At 39.4% G+C, this 24182-nt stretch overlaps 1 protein-coding gene across 3 annotated transcripts in view; it reads left to right on the forward strand.

The window, feature by feature from the left end:
- EFNA5 (ephrin A5) overlaps positions 1 to 24182 on the forward strand; it is a 604022-nt gene that overhangs the window by 550248 nt on the left and 29592 nt on the right. For 2 of the 3 annotated variants that reach the window (XM_075325029.1, XM_075325030.1), the window contains exons 3-4: positions 369 to 434; positions 847 to 927. In XM_075325029.1, the coding sequence (XP_075181144.1) occupies positions 369 to 434; positions 847 to 927 (147 nt within the window). The remainder of the gene's footprint in view (positions 1 to 368; positions 435 to 846; positions 928 to 24182) is intronic. The other variant, XM_075325031.1, reaches the window with a different exon arrangement.

Raw genomic sequence — 24182 nt, forward strand, 5'->3', positions numbered from 1 at the left:
CGCTACAATACACTTCAGCTGAATGTGTGTCCTCAGATCACATGCAGCTGAAGTAGATGCTAAGATCTTCGGGCCTCCCTCCAGCACCGGACTAGTTACAGTCAATCTTTCTGTGACTACGATCGCTATGACCCTGTTTGCATTAAATAAGTTTATTTCAAATTGAGTTGGCTTGGAAGGGGAAAAAATATTGTTCTGTCCTCTCCTTGGCCCTTCATGCATCGGACCATGTCTATAACCCTGTGACTGGCTGACTAGGTAAAATCACTATTATAAATGCTACATACAAATGAGAGCAGAATGAAATCAATTTATTATAATTTGATCCAAAAATATTACTGATATACTTTATTCTTTTTGTCCTTCAGCTTCAGCAATCCCAGATAATGGAAGAAGATCCTGCTTAAAACTCAAAGTCTATGTACGGCCACAAAGTAAGTGTGTTTCATCTGCTTTAATTGGTGGCCACAAATGCATGTTCTACCGTGTGCTACAATGAAGATCCTTCAACTTATTGTAAAGCCTTGTGTGATACCTCAACATCTGTGGTTTCTTTTGCTTTATAATTTCTAATCATTCATCACTGAGCATTATTAAATACAGGCCACTTGCTAACTTGTTGTTTCTCAAATGTTGTCTATGTCTAGTTTATACAACGAAAAGCAAAACTTGGCATTTGAAGAGATGCCGCGTAGATCAAAGTAATTGAATATAAAAAAAAGATGTATTTAAAACAAAAAAAAAGAAAAAGAAAAAACAGACAAACAAAAAAAGAGATAAACAAAAGTGATGGAGTTTAAACGATCTCACTAACGTATTTGGCTGTTATCTCTATTTTTATTATAGACAGCTGTTTGAAAACTATAGGTGTTCATGACCGTGTTTTCGATGTTAACGACAAAGTAGAAAATTCATTAGAACCAGCAGGTTAGTATGCTTAGAGAATATCTTTTAACCAATTTATCCTTCCCTTTGGTCTCTCTTATTTCCAGCCTTGCATGTCTTGCATGATATCGGTGCTATTGCTGTCATGGTAAACCTCATTTCCTTGAGTGCTATGAAGTGCATGACTGACACAACTGTATTTCCTGAATGTCTTGATTATGCTGATGTTGGTAAACATGTTACTGTTATTGGCCAACCACAAGCTCTGTCTTTGTTTGTCTTTTTGCATGCCGATGCATAGCGTTCCTCTGTTTTCTGTGCCTAGATTACAAGTCTTCAGCTCAATGTTGTGTTGATCTTTTGTGTATAATTTCTAGATGACGTGTTGTTGTATTGATCCACGTAACACTACTGCATGACTAAATACACCCCTCTCTGTAACCTCGAAAGCTGTACTTGTCTTTGTTTGTGTCAGTTTCTGTATATATCATTATGACTAAACAATCTAGCAACATAACACTTTCTGGCTCAAATATCCAATTTGGTGGCAGTGCCCACGACTCAGATTATCAGAATAGAGACATAATAAAACTCATTTTAATGTAAAACTCCATCATTGTTTACTTGTTTATAACCATCAATGTTTCATAATAGGAAAATTCTGTGTATTTTGTTTGACATGTTTTTTCCATTAATTTAATACAAGAATTCTTTTGTTTCACATATAATATACTGTAGCGTTCCGTCAGCAAGGTCAATAGGGTGTGAGTCTGTAAATTATAGTTGTTTAGGTTTAGCGATATCATGACCAATCCAAAATTAAAATTATTCATGCTCAGATCTAAATACCTTTCTTTTACACCTGAAATGAAACTGTTATATTAGTTTTTGCCTTTTCAAGTATGCCCCATCTGTAAAGGGAACCTGTCAGGTAAAATATTCACCCAGAACCATGAGCAGTTCTACGTGCATATTGCTAATCCCTGCCTAACTGTCCCTGTATCTAGTAGCATACATAAAGAGACCTTTAGAAAAAGTATTTCTAAATATCCTTTATGATATGCTAATGAGCTCAGGGACTAGACGCAAGGGAGTGAGTTCCTGCGCTCATTCTGCCCTCTTAGCATGGTAGCTTGCCCACAGGGGTGTGCTATCATGTTATTCAATGCCCATTGCTTAGTGATATCATCGGCAGTGATGCGCGTACCTATGTCCATTGCATCAACTCAGAACGCCGGGCATAAGGTCAGTGCACCCTACACCAGTTTGAAGCCAGGAGGCGTACACCCAGCTTCATAGTGCACATGACCTGCAGTCCGGGGATCATGCACACTGAGTCGAACTCCAGCATTGGGCGCTAGCCTCATTAGCATATAATGAAGGATCTTTAGAAATACGTTTTCTAAAGATCTCTTTACCTATGCTACTAGACACAGGGACGGTTAGACAGGAATTAGCAATATGCACCCAGAATTGCTCGTGGTTCTGGATGCATATTGCACCTGACAGGTTCCCTCTAACGGCCTAATAAAGGTGCCGATACTCATAGAAGTCATCTAAAGCTGCCAACGTTACTGGCTGAATATGATTTGAGAAAAGGGGACTCTAGATTTTCCCGATCAGGTTATGTTGGTGAAAAGAAGAAACCTTTATTTTTGGGAGGGATTAGCTGTTACCAGAGGTGTCTGGCCGCTGCTTACTATCCTCTTCCGTTGAGATTGCACATACGTTTACTGGATCCCAAAATTAATTTTCACTGGGGAGTAATTCTTCCACCAATCCACCACTGCTCCCATTCTGGTGCTGCTCAAGCTGGTTTCTGCTTTCTGGTTCTAACTTGATGTTCACGGAATTTCGTGAAATCCCTAAGCAGCTAATCACTCACATGCTTCAGCCAGCATTTGGGTGGTATTTCCATTTAATCAAAGGAAATCAGCAACCAGTAGGGAACCAGAAAAGGCTGGATTTAGGCTATGTTCCCATTAGTGAGTTTTTCATGTTCCAGAGTTTTCTTGCATTTTTTTACATGCATTTTTATCACATGTTTGATGCTGTATTTTTTGTCTCTATTTTTGGTATGCCTTTTTCTAAACAGAACTACTTTGTTTTTGATATTTCCTGGTAGGTGGCTTTGACAAAACATTGATATATTTAGCTATGGATTACATGTGTGTATAATGCATACCGCAGCACATACATGTGCATTTGTATTTGTGTGTTATCTGAATGTAATGCATGTCTGTGGGGTAAATCTGCAGAGAACTCAGCATACCTGCAACAGAAGTTGACCTGTTGCACATTTGAGACATGCACTGCAGGTTGGTTTACGATGAGTAAAAAAGAAGCACAGTGGGCAGGAGACTTCTATAAAACCCATCCACTTTGCTGGATCTGTAAGATTTTTGACACTGCATAAAGATACAGCATATATATATATATACACGCTATGTACACAGTATATCACAAAAGTAAGCACACATATTTACATTTTGTAAATATTTTATCATATATTTTCATGGGACAGCACTGAAGATATGACACTTTGATACAATATACAATAGTCAGTGTACAGCTTGTATAACAATGTAAATTTGATGTGCCCTCCAAATAACTCAACACACAGCCATTAATGTCAAAACTGCTGGCAACAAAAGTGACAACACCCCTAAGTGAAAATAGCCAAATTGTGCCCAAAGTGTCAATATTTTGTGTGGCCACCATTATTTTCAAACACTGCCTTAACTCTCTTTGGCATGGATTTTACTAGTTCTTCACAGGAGCCGCTGGATTCTTTTCCATCCTCCTTGATGACATGACAAAGCTGATGAATGTTAGAGATCTTGCACTCCACTTTCCGTTTGACTATGCCCCATAGATGCTCGATAAGGTTTAGGTGTGGAGACATGCTTGGCCAATACAGCACCTTTATTCTCAGTTTCTTTAGCAAGGCGGTGGTCATCTTAGAGGTGTGTTTGGGCTAGTTATCATGTCGGGAATATTGCCCCATTAACCAGTTTCCAAAGAAAGGGGATCAGGCTCTGGTTCAGTATGTTACAGTACATGTTGGCATACATGGTTCCCTCACTGAACTGTAGCTCCCAGAAGTCAGCAGCACCAAACCAGGACACTCCCATCACCATTCTTGACTGTAGGCAGGACATACTTGTCTTTTTACTCCTCACCTGGTTGTTGCCACACACGCTTGACATCATCTGAGCCAAATAAGTTTATATTAGTCTTATCAGACCACAGGACATGGTTCCAATAATCCATATCCTTAGTCCACTAGTCGTCAGCAAACTGTTTGCAGGCTTTCTTGTGCATCATCTTTACAAGAGGCTTCCTTCTGGATCAACAGCCATGCAGACTAATTTGATGCAGTGGGCGGCATATGATCTGAGCACTGAAAGGATGACCCCCCCCACCCCTTTCACCTCTGCAGCAATGCTGGCAGCACTCATATTTATCTATTATCTATTCTGAAAAGACTTTGGATGTGACGCTGAGCATTTGCACTCAACTTCTTCTTCGAACATGCTGAGGCCTCTTCTGAGGGCACCTGTCTTGTTAGATCGCTGTATAATCTTGGCCACCATGCTGCAACTCAGTCTCACAGTGTTGCCAATCTTCTTATAGCCTAAGCCATCTTTATGCAGAGAAACAATTTTTTTTTTTCAGACCTTTCGAAAATTCTTTGCCATGAAGAGCCATGTTGAACTTACAGTGACCAGTATGAGAGAGTGTGTGAACAACAAATTTTAACACACCTGCTCCCTATTCACACCTGAGACCTTGTATCACTAATGAGTCGCATGACACCTGGGGGGAAAAATGGCTAATTAAGCAAAATTTGGCCATTTTCAATTAGGGGTGTACCCAGATATGGCGCCAGCAGTTTAGGCATTAATGGGTGTGGGTTGAGTTAATTAGAGGGCACCAAATTAACAGTATTATACAAGCTGAACACTGACTACATTTCATTGTATCAAAAAGTCATATCATCAGTGTTCTCTTGTGAAAAGATATAATACATTTTTTAGAAAAATGTGAGGAGTGAATTCTCCATTGTGATATGCTATATATATATATTGCGACACTACTTTTTTCTTTGTTTCACTCAAAGTCTTTTTTGATTAGACAACCTTTTGCATATGGCTGAGATAAACTTAGCAGTTATTGATGATTGATTTCAATAGGCACTATCATGCCTAAAGATAAAATCTCAGGCTTTAAAAATTGCACGGTCAGCACCTACATATTGTCCTTGCATGTAAAAGGCTGTTTTTGTGGCAGTTTTTGTGGCCGTTTTTGATACAATTTTATCATATTATGAGCCCAAGCCAAGAGTGAATCAAGCAAAAGTTAAAGTTTGGGTTTTTTTTTTTTTTTTTCTTTTAAACTAAAAAACAAAACAATGTTTTTATACTCTTTTTCTATCAACTCCTGACTTTGGCTTTAAAAACTTCATCAAAAATTGCCAAAAAAACCTTGCCAGAAATGTGTGATTCAGGTGTTAAACTGAAATCCTGCTGGTTTCTTGTAAGAAGAGAAGAGAGTAGTGCATTTTCTGAGAGTTGGTGACAATTGCATTCATAGTGCTGGGTTTTGTTTTTCCAAGGGAAACCTGTAGAATTAATAATTATTAGTAGCATTATAAAAAAAAAATATTTGTTAAACTGTTTGGGTTTTTTTGTATAGATTTGAAATGTTGTTAAAGTTAGAGGTTTTCATGCAGCACTAACAAATCCATCTTTAAAGGGAATCTGTCACCAGGTTTTTGTTATCCTATCTGAGAGCAGCATGATGTATGAAAAAGGCTCTGATTCCAGCTATGTGTCACTTAGTTTACTGGTACGGCTTCATGATACATTCAAAATTTGTAGAAGTAGCAGAGCTCAGGAAGCTAACCCCGCCAACACCACAGCTTTTTATGTGCATTGTATATTGACAGTGAGCTGCTAATCATTGCTGGGGGCATGCTTGGACCAGGAAGCACATGGACACCTAGTCTGATAATGTTAATCTCCTGCTGATTAAACACCATTGTATTGAAACAGCAGCACTCAGATTAATATGTCCCAAATCTCTGAAATCAGTGCCTAAGCCCATACCTCATGCTGCCTTTAGATTACATAGCAAAAACCTGCTTACAGATTCCATTTAAACAACAGTTTCCCTATTTTTAACATGCGATCATAAAGATTCCCATGTCCAACCACGGTTAGATCATCTCTGAAAGTCTGACAAGACCTTGTATTTTTTAAGGGGTTATCCAAAGTAAGAGTATGAAGAGGATGTCCAAAGAACAGAGCAGTACGATCAGTATATTTTATGAAGTCATATTTTACTAGTTATTCCTATCATTAAAAAAAACCCTTTGCTACTCTTCCCAATATAATTTTCTCACCATTACTCTTAATAATTATACTGATAATTATAAGGTCAGACAAATTTTATAATGCTAAAAAATCACTGTCAGTTGCTCACGTCAACATTGGGCATCATGAGGCTGAAGGGTCATATTGCTTGTTACTCCTTCTTAGTGGATCATAATTCCTGGATTCCCCAAAATATATTGTTTTTATATTTTGTGATCTAATTTATATAAATAGATGGAAATCGGATTTAAAGATAACAGCCTTTTCTTGAGCTAGTGAAGATTCTAATTTTACTCCCCCCACCTCAAATTTAACTTTACATACTATGCTTCACCCCCACCAATTATTAAAATGCTTCGTTCTTGTAAAATGTAAAGTAATTTGCAGCATTTTAGTTCATTGGTCATATACAACTAAAACATATACAACATGTGTGACAAATGTTTTTTCTTTCCACTTTATTTTATTTTTTAGATTAGCAATTGACATATTAGGGTTCTTTAGGCAGACAAGGAACAGCCAGGCACGTTAGATGGTTCAGAGCATGGTCTACCAGGTCCAGGAACAGTAAGGTGGCAACAACCACAGAGTCGAGGCAGCATACCAAGCAGACTTCACACAGACGATATGTCACCATGTCTGAGTAGGCAGCAAAGTTTACTGCACTAGGACTTGGTTGAGAAGTACTTAGATCTGAAGGGTGTAATTAGGATCTGGCTCTAATAGACCTCTTAATCTTGTAAGTGCTCCACTTCCTCCGTTGACATGGCCAACAATCCTTAGCTTATTATGAGCTGTAAGAGAGTCAGCTGGGCCAGCACACAAGTAACACTATGCATGTATGTGTTATTTAACAGAATTGCTTTGACTGTTGAAAAAAACAAGTGTGAACAATGGTAGCCACACAACACTTAAAAATGGCTGATTGTGTGATTGTGTGTTGACCTGGGTTGCATACTTACACATCTGAGACTCATAAGTGATCCAGCTGCAGCACATAGGGTTCTGTATTGTTACTTTTGCATAGTGACTGCCGCAACAATCTGCTGCTTGACTTGCAGAGGTGCTCTTTGTTGATATGAGAGTATCACTGGGCTGGCTGAAAAAAGTGATATAACTGGGCCGGTGGCCTATGAGCCCAGAGCACATGCAATCACAGCAAACAAAGGTGTCCAGTTGATTTCGATATAAAACCTCAACAATTTATTAGTATTGTTTAAAAGGTACCAGGTACATCTTTAAAAATATTATATCAAGGTGAATAAATGACGCGTTTCGGACATAAAACTGTCCTTAGTCATGGTATAAATACAGTATTATTCAAATGATTTAAATACTAAAACAAGTTTGGATAAATACTAAATATTACAACTAGGAAGAGTATGAAACTGTTGACTAAAACATTTGAGATCATCACCTAAATTCCTTTATGGACATAGATTGTAAGTCATTCGTTAACCCCTTCATGACCTTGAACATATATATTCATCCAAAGTCACCTCCCCGGATTACTGCGCAGCAAACATCCGATCAATTGACATGTGCAGCTATACAAGTTCGGTATCTACGAATTCGTACCAACATGAGGCATCATACTGACATGTCAGTTTTACCATATAATGAACGTGGCAAATAAGACACCCAAAACAATCGTGAAATTGCCTTTTTTTTTGCACTTTCACCGCACTTGGTATTTTTTTCTCATGTTACAGTACAATACATGGTAAAACTAATGATTTAATTCAAAAGTACAATTTGGTCTGCAAAAAACTAAGCCCATGGCAATATTGATGGAAAAATCTGAAAGTTATGGCTCTTGGAAGAAGGGGAGGAAAAATAAACGTGAAAAATTGCCAAGGGGTTAATGCTTAATCCCCATAACTACCCCCCTACATAGAGTAGGATAGACTTAGGATGTATTGCAATGATTAAGTCTTAATTGAATAATGTAACATTCTTACACCGTCAATTTATAATTAGAATACATAGAAGTCAGACATGCACAACGCTTTGTTTTCTTGCTTTTAGCAAAAAGTAAAGATGCCAGAAGAATTGTAGCGTGTAGACGTCAACAGCTTTCTTTACACATAAAAATACACAGACTTTCATTACATTGTAGAGAATTCAGTAAACAATACACATACAAGCAAATGGCTCTGTCATCAGACACGGTTGTATTCTAAATATAAATGCATGCACTTGTGAGCAAAATATAGTGCTGCCAGAATCCCATAGTATTCATAGCCCATCTGTCCATTCTCTTGTAATGATCAACAATCATAGAAACTATGAGGAACACATGTATTATTATGTGGCTCCTCTTCCCTCCCATTTGATTTTCAGGTAATCAGGAGAATCTATATTGCTATGATTACAGGATTCTCTCTGAGGATATATTCAAAATGGTTTCTAGACATCCTATATGTCTGAAAAATGTGACGTACGGATAAAAGCATCTCACAATTTGCAAGGAATTTTCCAGACGACTTCTGACAGCTACATACTCTTTCCGTGTAATGGAAGAAATTTTTTTTGCATGTCTTACAATGCCCAATATAAGAACAAAATACATACATATGGTTATAAGGCATTCACCGCACATTGGATAGATAGATGGATGGAGTAAGGTCCTGCATCAACCAATTTATCGTAAAACCTGAAAGCACAACCAGTTTTTAAAAATAATAGTTTTAATTTACACTTTGAAATTTATTGTAAAAATATTAATTTATAATCCAGGCCATTTAGATTGGCAGTAGGGTATACTTGGCAATGATATACTAAATATGTAGACTACTTTTGGGGAAAGCGAGAGACACCTTTTTATTTTTTGTAACCTACTTAAAACAATAATAATTAAATAATTTTGTTCTGAATATTTTTAAAACCTCTTTTTGAGCACCATTTTATGTATAACTAGCTTTCTCCTTGAATCGGAACAGTAGTGAAGGGTCTGGACATCTGGTAATTTCAATTGTTAAGCTAGCCACCTCCTTTGTCTATGCTTCATAGAAGAAGGCTGGCTTAAAGAGGTCCAACCATTTGGATTTTTCTATATAAAGTAAAACAAGTGCTATCCTGGCACTATCATGCTGATTCTATAAATATCTTTACTTGTGAGATCGGATGTATATTTTCAGAAATACAGGCAAGTAAAGTTTGTGCAATGCCCTGTTATTTGATGAGGTGCAATGGAATACCTAATAGGTGAGTCGGGTTTTGCTACTTATTCCTACCCTGTCTGCCTGCCTGTCCTTCCTCTCCCTGTCTTTCCTCCATTTTTCCTCTCTCTGTAATAACAGAGAGAGGGGGAGGAAAGACAGGCGGGCAGACAGGGGCGGGAAAAACTAGCAGAACCCGACCCACATATTAGATATTCTGCAGCACCTATCAATCAAATAACAGTGCATTTCACTAGCTTTACTTGCCTGTATTTCAGAAAGTATACATCCGATCTCACAACTAAAGGTATGATTAGAATCAGCATGATAGTGCCAATATAGCACTGGGTTTGGTTTATGTATGAAAATCCTGGTGGTTGGTCCTCTTTAAGCACTTATATTAGCAAGCAAATGACCCCCTCAGTCACTGATTCTGTAATGTGCCAACACAGGAAACTGTGTTCTGCGTCAAAATAAGGATGGGAAGCCCAGCCCCAGGAACCCTGAACTAAAGTAGTCATTAGAAATCCGGATGCTCCTTAGCTTAACACTAGAAGTCCCAGAAATTTCGAGCTCCCCCCTGAAGTCCCGAAAGAGGGTCAAATGGCCCAATACAATAAATTGAATAGAACTAACTAGAAACTAAATGGCTAAACTCAATGGAAAACAACAACCTCCTGTGGTGGGACAGTAATGGCCTTCATTACAGAACAAAAGACGGTGATTATAGAGTGTTAGCTAAAATCCTTAAGGTCATTTGACCCGTCTCTGGGTTCCAAAGGTAGAAATGTTAAATGACCCCTCTCTGGGACTTCTAGTGTTAAGGCACATTTTATCCTGAGATGCGTGGTGAAAATGACCTGGTTAAGAAGAAAAAAAATATATTGCTCTATTAGGTGTTGCTAATGTGAGATTGCAGTAAATTTGTTTCAATAGCAACAAAATTATTCAGCACCGAATATTGGAACTAAAATGACATAAATAGTGAAAATTCACCCTAAGATTATATAGAAGATTAAAGGTGTACATTGTGTGACTATTTTTTGCCTTGACTGGACATTTGCCTAACTCAGATTGCAGTTAGAATATAGAATTTAGTACATCCGTATCACTTCTCATATTATATTGCAATGTGAAATCTAATTTTAGTTTAGGTTTAGCTGTTCTTTAATTATTTTAATTTATTCATCTAAATTACTTTTCTGAAGCTTTAAACTATTCTTGCTGTGTGCGTCAGAAACAGAAACGTCAGAAATCCAGCAGATCATACCTTGATGAATCGAAGCCTTTGTTTTTTGAGTTAGTCATCATGCATGAAGCAAAAAAATGTCCATAAGGGCTTTGACGTGTACATGTTTTTTACAAAAATTTTGGTAGGATTTTTTTTATTTGGTTACATTTGTAGCATCCTTTAATTCAGTTATTTTTTTGAAGTATCTAGCATCTACCCTCACCAGAGCCCGGACATGTAGAGTGTCAATCACAACACTTCTGTGGGTAGTTATAAGCTGTTCTTTTATACATATGCACTAGTCTAGGCTCATAACTATGTGCCACACATATATATAATCTTTATGTATATTTAATTTGGTCATATATCCATAGCCAACAACAGATTAATTTTTGTGTTTCCCTTAAAATAAGATCTACCTCAAAAATAATAATAATTTTTATTTCTATAGCGCCAACATATTCCGCAGCACTTTACAATTCAGAGGGGACATATACAGACAATATCAGACATTACAAAATAACAAAATTCAACAGATACCTTGGGGAGGGAGGGCCCTGCCTATAAGTGTACAGTCTATGAGGAAATAAGGGAGACACAAAAGGTAAATTGGGGGAGCAAAAATCCCAAAACAAAAAAACTTGTCATATATGGTCCAGCCATCAAAATAATAGGGCATTCAAAACCAGCTGCGTGAACCGATCACCAGCCAGAATTTATAGAAGTACAGAATGTGAAAAAGTACAAGTACCTCAAAAATGAAACCTAGCAGGAAGTGTTGACCTTTTTTGGAGTATGCTTAAAATATAAGCCTACTCTAAAAATAAGCCCCTTTTGCGGTTCAGTAAGGAAGTGTCCAGGCAGATATAAAGTGAAAGAATACAGCTGGATAATTCATTAAAGAGAGGAGACACCCCCAAAAGAGAGAAGACAGCCCCAAAACAGAGTAGACTGCACTAAAAAATGCATACAGCCCCCTCAAAAAATCGTACTCACTGAACAACTGCAGCCAGCAAATGCCAATGGTGGATGGGCTCTCTCACAGAGACTTGTGTTGGCTTGCGGTTCCTCGCTATTGTGCTCACATACACACACATCAAGTCATAGTACCACTCCGCTCTCACACACACATACATCCAATCACAGTATCATTCTGCTGTCAAACACACACACACACACACACACACACACACACACACCAGATCGCAGTATTACTCCACTCTCACACACATCGGGTGACAGTATCACTCCACTCTCACTAACTCTGTACAAGTGATACTGCTTCCAGTCAGCAGGTGGACCAACTGCTGTGGAACACAGGGAAACCTGACAGTGATGCAGATCTGTATATGAGAGGAGCCCATTCATTTGCCAACTCTACATGTCCAGGGTCTGGTAATTGTGATTCTCCTGGGGGGTGTCTGCCTTTTTTTTGGAGTAAACTTAGCAGTACATAGGGAATAGCCGTGTTTCCTCAAAAATAAGACCTACCCCAAAAATAAGCCCCAGTGTCGTTTTGGAGCAAAAAATAATATAAGACCATGTCTTATTTTTGGGGAAACATGGTAATATGGGAAATAGCAAGAAAAAATGATATACCAAACTTACTGGAGCACCAACATGGCTAAATCAACTGCATTGTGTGTAGTGCATTTTACATAGCACTATAGACTTAATTATAACACAAAAATAATTAGCCATGAAAATAACATCCTTGAAGATGCATTTTTTTGCAGATTTTAATGTATTTGATCCTTTATTACAGAATTTTCTGTTTAGAATGTTTCAAAAAACCATAAAGAAGTAACAAAAAAAAAATCTAATTTTAGGTAGAAATCGCTGCCCAGTATAATACTTTATAGTCTCATGTTTCAATAATAGCAACAAGCAAAATAAAATCTAATGAACATTCTGGAAGCTTAGATCAGAGCTTTTCAAGTTTGGCTCATCTTCCATAGGGGCAAGGACTTCCAGAGCGTCCAACCTAAATCCCATTGTTTACCTATCAGGCCTATAGTAAATAACTTTCCTCACTCATTTCCTCAATTATTTAACTTGGCAGATCAAATTGAGCTGTATTTGTTGGATGTACATCCTGTAATCATATGATTTGGCTCCAAAGTGAACTTCAGTTACAAAATGATGAAGACTGTGTTTTTGGGTTAATCATCTAGACGTAATGACTTACAGTCGTAGACTAATGATACTCTTGAGTCGCCTTTGACTATGTGGGTTTAGGTGTATGTGTATATATACATATACATACATAAAAATAACATCTGAGTATAACATGATTTTTAATCCTTTGGCTCCATTGTCATCGAAACTTCATATTTTATCTAGTTATATATGTTTACAAAGAATATGATTACATTCATTTGCTGAATTTGCTCCTACCATGTCTGCCAAAGTTATAATCCAAGTGTTCACTATGTTTCCAGTAACATTACTCCTGACAATTTCTGTAATTGCATTTACTGGTTTGAACTTCCTCTCTGCAACCAGTTCTGCATTTTTAACCTCCCCATCAATGCCACCTCCTGTGCTAAAAAGTCCTCAACAAGCGGCGCAGCGAGCAGCAGGAACTGATCAGTGGGAAGAGATCAATATTTAGTACAAACATTCAGACAGAAAGCTGAAAATGTGTGGAAGCTTACAGAACACAAAATCAGAAGAATAAAACTAATGATAAATATATGAACAAGACTAGAAATCATGAGAAATTCATTTTAATGTTGCATTGCTGTTGAGATTTTCAGTTCCATCTTACATAAAGAAGCTCAAACCATGTGGTCAAATACCGTAATACAAAAAAATCCACATCTGATCACCTATAATGCTGTTTTTTTGACTTGTAGAATATAATTTGCCTCTAAGTATTTCTATAAATAATTAGATTTAAAAAATATAGTCCTGTAATTTCAGACAATGCCCTTTAAAATATAAGTGCAATTGTTAAAGATCCGTTTCACACCAATTTCCCCTACAGCGGTCACTGGTCTAAAGATTTATATTAATAATATTTATTCACTTACATAGCGCTATTAATCCCACAGCGCTCTACATACATCAGCAACACTGTCCCCATTGGGGCTCACAATCTAAAGTCCCTATCAATATGTTTTTGGAGTGTGGGAGAAAACTGGAGAACCCGGAAGAAACCCACACAAACACAGGAAGAACATTTAAACTCCTTGCAGATGGTGTTCTTGGTGAGATTTGAACCCGGAACCCCAGCGCTGCAAGACTGCTGTGCTAACCACTGAGCCACCGTGCCAGCCTTGAATCTTTACCACATACAAAACAAGCTTCATTAATTTTATTATATCTTTTGACAAAAGGAAAGTGTCATCTGGAGAGATGATCCAATTAATTCTTAACAAATCAAATTTGTATAAAATTTTGCAAAAATATAGGAATTTGTGAAACCTGAACTTTTTTGGGTTCGATTCACATGAATCCAGCAATATGGTGAATAAGTGGACCTCATTTTGCTGGATGTTTTTGTTGCCCCTAAAGGGATTGAAACAACCCAAAGACAAACAGGTTCTAATCTATAATTGTTGAATAATTATATCTAAATTCTATAAAACCTATATATATGTTATATATCAAAATATTGTATAATTATACTCGCCTGTCTTAAGCTCTCACTTGACTCCTTATGATGCCGCCACCGCTCCCTGGTCTTCCATGTGGGTTTAAAGTGGGCTTTACATGCTACGATATATCTAATGAGATGTCGGCGGGGTCATGTCGTAAGTGACGCACATCCGGCATAGTTAGTGATATCGTAGCGTGTGACAGCTACGTGCGACGGTGAATGAGCAGAAATACTCACCTTCTCGTTCATCGCTGACACGTCGCTCATTTTCTAAAAATTGAACGTCTGGTTGTTCATTGTTCCCGAGGCAGCACACATCGCTCCGTGTGACACCCCGGGAACGGTGAACACAGATTACCTGCGGCTGCTGGCAATTCGGAAGGAAGGAGGTGGGCGGGATGTTTATGTCCCGCTCATCTCCGCCCCTCCGCTTTTATTGGCCGGCCGCTGTGTGACATCGCTGTGACGCCGAACATCCCTCCCCCTTCAGGAAGTGGATGTTCGCTGCCCACAGTGAGGTCATTTGGAAGGTAAGTATGTGTGACGGTGGGTTACAGCATTGTGCGACACGGGCAACAAATTGCCCGTGCCGCACAAATGATGAGGGAGGGTGCGACCGCAAATGCGATTGCACGAGAAATTGACACATGTAAAGCAGACTTTATTCTTCTGGTGCTGAGGCCACATGGGCATCATTAATGTGCTTCACAAGCCCACATGACCTCAAGTGTTTAATATAGGCCATTTATAGGGCAAAACGTAGCATACATTTGATGTAATAAAGACTAAACAAAATACCCCTGGGATGCTGTCCTTTGTTTTGGATACATTACAGATACCAAGTGGATTCCTTGGACCTAACTTGCGTCCCTATTCCCTTGATTCTACCAAAGGTGCTGCAAACTTCCTTACTTGTTGTCTATTATAATTTGGGGTCTGGAGAGACCTCAGAACATAATAAACGTCTTCACCGTAATTAACGCTGACTGTTTTTGTTAAGGCTGAATTAGAATAATAAATCTTCCTAATTTCACACTGGCCACTAAGACTAATATTAGACTCATACTTCCCATTATTTTCATTAGTAACAGATATAAGCAACAAAAAGCTGAGCATGTTCTGATCTGGCCTAGTAGGATGTTATCATATTATATCAGCAACTGGCGTGCAGGAAATTTACCTCTAGTAAATTTGGCTTTATTTAAAAGGTAAAGAAATATTCTTCTACAAAGAGTTAGGTCCTTTACTGAAGATTATATACCTCAGTTATGGATGGTGGGATTGAGGTAGTGGTCGTGTCTAAAGCCAGATAATCCTTATTGTGGCTCCTTTCTTTTGGTAGCCAGGATGATTAGCTCCCTTATTCTTTAGAATTAGTTAGGATCCTTTACTGAAGATTATATAACTCAGACTAGGATGGTGGGATTGAGGTATTGGTCGAGCATAAAGTCAGATAATCCTTCTCGTGGCTTCTTCCTTGTGGTGGCCAGGATGATTAGCTCCCTTATTCTTCGAAACAGGATCCTTTACTGAAGATTATATAGCTCAGACTTGGATGGTGGGATTTAGGTAGTGGAGGTAGTGGCCTCCATAAAGCCAGATAATTCCTCTCATGGCTCCTGCCTCTTGGTGGCCACGATGATGAGCTCCCTTATTATTAGAATCAGTTAGGATCCTTTACTGAAGATTATATAGCTCAGATCTGGATGGTGGGATTGAGGTAGTGGTCGTGTGTAAAGCCAGATAATCCTTATTGTGGTTTCTTTCTTTTGGAGGCCAGGATGATTAGCTCCCTTATTGTTAGGGGTACTTCACACACAGCGAGATCGCTACTGAGATCGCTGCTGAGTCACGTTTTTTGTGACCTCATCAGCGATCTCGCTGTGTGTGACATTGAGCAGCGATCTGGCCCCTGCTGTGAGATCGCTGCTCCTTACACACAGCCCTGGTTTGTTTTTTTATTGTTGCTCTCCCGCTGATAAGCACACATTGCTGTGTGTGACAGCGAGAGAGCAACAATCCTGAATGTGCAGGGAGCAGGAGCCGGCGTCCGACAGCCTGCGGTAAGCTGTAACCGAGGTAAACATCGGGTAACCAAGGTGGTTACCCGATATTTACCTTCATTACCAGCCTCCGCAGCTCTCACGCTGCCAGTGCCGGCTCCTGCTCCCTGCACACGCTAAGCTAAGCGGTGTGTGCTGGTAACTAAGGTAAACATCGGGTAACCATACCCGATGTTTACCTTAGTTACCAGTGTCCGCAGCTTCCAGACGCCGGCTCCATGCAAGCGCAGCGTCGCTTGCACGTCGCTGCTGGCTGGGGGCTGGTCACTGGTCGCTGGTGAGATCTGCCTGTTTGACAGCTCTCCAGCGACCATGTAGCGATGCAGCAGCGATCCTGACCAGGTCAGATCGGGGGTCGGATCGCTGCTGCATCGCTAAAGTGTGAAGGTACCCTTAGAATCAGTTAGGATCCTTTACTGAAGGTTATATAGCTCAGACTTTTATGATGGGATGGGGTACTGGTCATGCATAAATCAAGATAATCATTCTCGTGGCTCCTGCCTTTTGATGGCCAGGATGATTAGCTCCCTTATTTTTCGAGTCAGTTAGGCTCCTTTAATGAAGATTATATAGCTCAGACTTGGATAGTGGGATAGAGGTAGCAGTCCTCCATAAAGCCAGGAAATCCCCCTCATGGCTCCTTCCTCTTCGTGGCCAGGAAGGATGATGTGCTCCCTTATTCTTAAGGGTACTTTACACGCTGCAATATCGGTACCGATATTGCTAGTGAGCGTACCCGCCCCCGTCAGTTGTGCGTCACGGGCAAATCGCTGCCCGTGGCGCACAACATCGCTAACACCCGTCACATGGACTTACCGTCCCTGCGACGTCGCTCTGGCCGGCAAACCGCCTCCTTTCTAAGGGGGCAGTTTGTGCGGCATCACAGCAACGTCACACGGCAGCCGTGAAATAGCAGAGGAGGGGTGGAGATGAGCGGCTGGAACATGCCGCCAACCTCCTTCCTTCCTCATTGCCGGTGGACGGAGGTAAGGACATGTTCGTCGCTCCTGCGGTGTCACACATAGCGATGTGTGGTGCCGCAGGAACGAGGAACAACATCGCTAGTGCCCAAACAACGATATTTGGTGTTTGAACGACCTCTCCAAAACAATCGATTTTTACCATTTTTGCGATCGTTGAAGGTCTCTCGTACGTGTCACACGCTGCGATATCACTAACGACGCCGGATGTGCGTCACAAACACCGTGACCACGACGATAAATCGTTAGCGATGTCGCAGCGTGTAAAGTACCCTTTAGAGTCATTAGGATCCCTTATAATAGCTCCTCTTCAAGGTTATCTTCTATGTGTCATGTACATATATATATGTATATATATATACACACACACACACATACATATATATGTATATATATATATATATGTGTGTGTGTAGACTTCCCCTTTAACATTCACAGTTATCATTCTGAATAACCTTGAAGTACAAATTATTCATAGAAAATGCTCTTTAAACATCTAACTCCTAACACCCTGAGTAAATTGCTATTATTAGAAGTACGAAGTATTGATGTCATTTCATGAAAGCAAATGAGATAGTTGCATGTGTCTATATCCAGATAGTTAAAGCAAAGTTCCACATAAAATCAGAAAATGTAGGGAATTTTAGGCATGGCATGCAATACTTATCCTTTCATCTTTCAATGGTTACAGCAGTCCTGTTAAGGTTGCTGAAAGCTCATAAAAACTGTAGTGTAACCAAAATCAATGACATTACAGGAAACATTTTAATAAGACACTAAGAAAAATGAAATAATCAAATTGATTACTGGCGGTGAGCAACGCCTCTGCTTTCCACTACTTTATGCTATTTTTTTTTTCAAAATTGCTTCAAGTATGTTTTATATAGAGATATGTTGCGCCATTGTGATGGAGCAAAGTTGTTATTTCGTTATATGTAACATGCAGTAGATTATGGTATTAACATATTATTCCTTCAGCACATTGAACATTTTTAGGTTGTTGTAAGCTTATTAAATACCAGAACTGTTCTTGACCATTTACTATAATATCATTAGATAATCATTATAATATCAAAGATGAAATAGAGATGCAGTCATAGCCGAAAGTGTTGACACCCTTACAATTGTTTCAGAAAATTAAGTCGTTTTCCCAGAAAATAATTGCAATTATGCATGTTTTGTTATACACATTGATTTCCTTTTGTGTGCATTAGAACAACACAAAAAAAGTGAGAAAAAAGGGAAATTGGACATAATTTCACGAAAAACTCCAAAAATGGACTGGAAAAAATTGTTAGCACCCTCAACTTTATTTTTGGTTGCACACCATTTGGGATAAATAACTACAATCAATCACTTCCTACAACCATAAACAAGCCTCTTACACTGCTCAACTGGGATTTTGGATCACTCTTCTTATACAAACTGCTTCAGGTCTCTCATATTTGAAGGATATTTGAAGGACACCTTCTCCCAACAGCAGTTTTAAGATCTCTCTGATGTTGAATGGGATTTAAGCTGGGTTCACACTAAGCGACAACGACGTCGCTGTTACGTCACCATTTTCGGTGACGTAACAGCGACCTTGTAAGTCGCTGTTATGATCGCTGCTTAGCTGTCAAACAGAGCAGAAGCAGCGATCATAACGTCGCTACATGTGCAGAGAGCAGGGAGCCGCGCTTAGCGCTGGCTCCTTGCTCTCCTAGGTACAGTACACATCGGGTTAATTAACCCGATGTGTGCTGCAGCTACATGTCACAGTGCAGAGAGCAGGGAGCCGCGCGCACTGCTTAGTGCTGGCTCCTTGCTCTCCTAGGTACAGTACACATCGGGTTAATTAACCCGATGTGTACTGCAGCCACATGTGCACAGAGCAGGAGCCGGCGCTGGCAGCATGAGCGGAGGCTGGTAACGAAGGTAAATATCGGGTAACCAGGGAAAGGTCTTCCCTTGGTTACCCGATGTTTACGCTGGTTACAGCTTACCGCAGCTGCCAGACGCCGGCTCCTGCTCCCTGCTCGCTTCATTTCGTCGCTCTCTCTCGCTGTCACACACAGCGATGTGTGTGTCACAGCGGGAGAGTGACGACCAAAAAATGAAGCCGGACATTCAGCAACGACCGGCGACCTCACAGCAGGGGCCAGGTCGTTGCTGGATGTCACACACAGCGACAGCGACGGGACGTCGCTGCAACGGCACAGAAAATGGTGACGTAGCAGCGATGTCGTTGTCATTGTCGCTGTGTGTGACACCAGCTTTAGATCCGGACTCACTGCTGCCACGTCAGCACTCTCCAGTGCTTTGTTTCCATCCATTTCTGGGGGCTTCTTTAAGTAGGTTTGGGGTAATTATCCTGCTGGAAGTCCCATGACCTGAAATTGAAAACCCAGCTTTCTGTCACAGGGCACTACATTGTGACCCAAAATTCTTTGGTAATCTTCAGATTTCTGATGCTTGGCACACAGTCAAGGCACCAAGTGCCAGAAGCAGCAAAACAACCCCAAAACATCTTTGAACCTCCAGCATATTTGACTATAGGTACTGTGTTCTTTTCTTTGTAGGCCTTTTTCTGTTTTTGGTAAATGGTAGAATTATGTGCACTACCAAAAAGCTGTAACTTGGTCTTATCTATCCACAAGATGCTTTCCCAGAAGGATTTTGACTTTCTAACTAATTTTGGCAAACTGTAGTCTTTTTATGTCTCTGTGTCAGTAATTGGGTCCTCTTGGGTCTCCTGCCTTATCATCTCATATGATTCAAATGTCAAAGGATAGTTCACGCTTACACTGATGTACCCTGAGCCTGCAGGACAGTTTGCATTTCTTTGGAACTTGATTGGGGTTGCTTATCCAGCATCCGAACTATCCTTTAATGCAACCTTTCATCAGTTTTTCTGGGATTTATTTCTGGAACAGAAGCATAATAATAGCCTTTCTTTAGTCTTTACACCCTGCAAACAAGAAGGGCAGTATTAAACTCATTGCTAATTTTGCTTCTAATCCCAAATCCTGAAACCAAAAACTGTTTTATAGACCTCTACCTTCTGCAGTGTGAGCTGGGCAAGCCATATTTTTTTTTTTTTTACTTCAAATGAAAATTCTCCATAATCCAAAAATATAAATTTAACTTTCTACCTCACACAGTGTGCATGTTGTAAAAACATATTACTTTTTTGTAGTAGTTCAATATTAGATACGTACACGGCTCCCAAATGCCACTGTTGGTTACCCTCCATTCTCCCCTTGACACATAGGTTGAGGTCACTTGGACATTAATAAGACTATATTTACACTAAATAGCTCAAAATGGGTTCAATTAACAGCTAGCACACCTTAGGAGTGCTTTACATGCTGCGACATCGCTAACGATTTATCGTCGGGGTCCCAGTGTTTGTGACACACATCCGGCGTCGTTAGCAACATCGCAGCGTGTGACACGTACGAGCGACCTTCAACGATTGCAAAAGTGGTAAAAATCGTTGGTGTTGGAGAGGTCGTTCAAACACCAAATATCGTTGTCTGGTGAGTAGCGATGTTGTTCCTCGTTCCTGCGGCATCACACATCGCTATGTGTGACGCCGCAGGAGCGACGAACATCTCCTTACCTCCGTCCACCAGAAAAGAAGGAAGGAGATGGGTGGCATGTTCCAGACGCTCATCTCCACCCCTCCTCTGCTATTGGACGGCTGCCATATGACATCGATGTGACGCCGCACGAACCGCCCCCTTAGAAAGGAGGCGGTTCACAGGCAACAGCGACGTCGCAGGGAAGGTAAGTAGTGTGACGGGTGTTAGCGCTGTTGTGCGCCACGGGCAGCAATTTGCCCGTGACGCACAACCGACGGGGGCGAGTACGCTAGCTAGCAATATCGGTACCGATATCGCAGCGTGTAAAGTACCCCTAAGAGTGTTCTATATGGAATCATCTGGTTAATTACGGGCTTTTCAAAATTAGATTTTTTCTTTGAGGGGAGGGGATTGGGTGAAGTTTCTTTGACATTAAGAGATTTCCATAGTAGTAAAACACCGTGTTATTTTTACTTTAGGAAATCCAAGCTTCTTCTTTTCCATTTCAAAGATCCACTATTTTATTTAGTAATAATTTATTTTATTCACACTGTTCAGAGTAGAGTAAATTCTTTCCTGATTCTTAAGTAATTTCATGTCCTGTATGCCACAGTGGGCAGCAGTGTATTGTGCATGTATGTACTGCATCTAATTGTATACACGAGTGTTAGTATGTTTTTTTAACTGTTCATTGTATGTATCTATGTGTACACCTGTATATGTGTGCACGTGTGTATATTTTTGTGCAAGTGTGCATACAATTTATATGTATATATTTTTACATGTGTTTGTTGCACCCTGAACACACATTTTTGGGGGTAGTTCCCAATTTTTTTATGCCCTTGTAAACTGTATTTTACCTTACTGTACTGTAGATTTACCATTTAGTGTTAGAATTTCTGTTATAATATAGCACAATATACCAACCATGCTACTATACTATATGTTGAAATATATATGCAATATAATATCTGGCTCAGATACACTTAAATAGTGATCATAGTTTTATTTTTTTCATAAATCATATTTTTTCATATCTTCTTAGCCTGGACTTAGCTTTCATTCTCATACTTCTCAATTTGCAGGTTAAATCTACCTTTAGCAAATACAGATTTTACCATTACTCAGTTGACCATTGGTTCAACAGAGAAGTGTAATTGTTTTTTCAGGACAACTTGCAGCAGAATGTCTGCGCCTCTAGCACTTCCCTCCTCCTGCCTCCCACCTCCATAAAATTTTATGAACACCAACAGCCATCTCTCATTTCACCAAATACAGATATTATAGACTTTACTGATGAATTGGGAATGAAAGATCAGTCTAGGGGGAGAAAGAAGCAGACTTCTCTGATTATATTAGTTTCTTTTTTTTGTGTATTATAAATTTATGAAATAAAATGTAAAATGACAGTCACACTTTAAGGGGTTAGTCACATCTTCTATCTTCAATATATTATTGTTTCTCAGCCTCCTAAATTTCTGATTACTGGAGGTAAAAGACAGTCCTGATTGAGTGACTTGTCTGTCCAGCGGCATTTTCTAGTGACTTGCCCAAATTGTGTGCTCCTGGTTCTGCTATATGAGGCAGCTCTGCCTCTGCTGTATAATAAAGTCTGTGAAGTTGAAATTGGCTATCATGAAGCGCTAGCAGAGCATTCTAGCCATTCTATCTGGCTTGAGTGCAGTGCTTACAAGCTTAATTAAAGAGCTTGTAAACACTTTTCATGTCTGCTGGGCAATGGGCATTAAATAGGGATGATCGAATACCTCAAATATTCGACTTCGCGAATACCCGACAGATAGGTCACCGCTATGCAAATATTCGATGTAAGTCTATGGGAAGCCCGAATAGTTCCAAATAGTTGTTATTCGGGTTTCCCATAGACTTACATTGCGCATCGAATATTCACAAATAGTCGAATAGCGGCAACGTATTCGGCAAATATTCGCGAAGCCAAATATTTGAGGTATTCGATCATCCCTAGTATTAAACAATCAGAAATTAAAGTAGCATTAGCAGGAGAACAGGATCTCATTTTAGTAAAAAGTGATATGCAAAGCTTTAACCCTTTAAGAACCACATACATTACATGTTAGAAAAAAGTTGGTTAAAGAGAACCAACTATCAGGATTTTCATATATAAAGTAAAGCCAGTGCTATACTGGTGGTAGGATATTGAATGTAACCATACTTTTTGTTCAGAGATTGGATGTTTTATTTCAGAAATATATGCAAGTAACGTTCCATCAATGCACTGCATTTGATTGACAAGTGCAACAGGAAGGGAATATGTGGGTTCAGTCTTGCTATCTCTTCTTGACCCTGTCTGTCTGCCTGTACCGGAATTGTTGTCTATGACAGCAACAGGGGGAGTAAGGCCATGCAAGTAGACAGGAATAGATAGCAAAACCCGACCCACATATTCCCTTCATGTTGCACCTGTCAATCAAATAGCAGTGCATTGCTGGAACTTTACTTTCACATATTTCTGAAATAAATCATCCAGTCTTTCAACAAAAAGTATACTTAGATACTTAGATTCAGCATCCTAGCGCCAGTATAGCACTGGCTTTACTTTAAATATGAAAATCTTGCTGGTTGGTTCCCTTTAAGCCAGATACTTTTGGCAGGAATGGCCCACTAGCAATCTATAAAAGGGCATCAGTAACTTTTTACGAATCCTGTCGAAATTCTGCCTTTTTATAGAGACCTTAGAGATATCTGGGAGGAACGATTGTTGTCTTTATAAAGCCAGTGCACAAGGGCTCATCTTTTGTACTGTGTATTTGCCTTTATAGAAAAGATGAAACTGTATAGACAATACCACCATCACTCTAATATTGGTACTTGAGATTAGAACTTTAAGACTAAATTGAATATATACAAGATGATGTTAGGAAGTGTGAGCACTTGCAATGCTCTTTATTTTACCATCATTTGTGTATTACCAGAGAACTCTTTTAACAGCGTATGTATTGTAGCTCAGTAATTAAATGGGTGAATTAGAAACCTGACAGAAGGGACCTGCTGTTATTCTTAACATAGGTAATAAGTTCAAATTGAACAAATGCACTGTACAAACATAAAATACTATAAAGGGATTAGCCTTGAACATACAGTAAGAGACACTTGAAAACTAATATTGCACAATTTGAATAGTGCCATGAATATTCCATTACTCTGGACTGAAGCATTATGAATTGGCTTCCTGCTGAGAGCACATTACATATAACTCATTCTACCATTAGAAAAAAATCAACATAAAGAAACATGTTGTTTGTACAAATTAGTGACCACCATTGAATAATTATTTA

This window comes from Anomaloglossus baeobatrachus, chromosome 1 (genome assembly GCF_048569485.1).
Source record: "Anomaloglossus baeobatrachus isolate aAnoBae1 chromosome 1, aAnoBae1.hap1, whole genome shotgun sequence".
NCBI lineage: Eukaryota > Metazoa > Chordata > Amphibia > Anura > Aromobatidae > Anomaloglossus > Anomaloglossus baeobatrachus.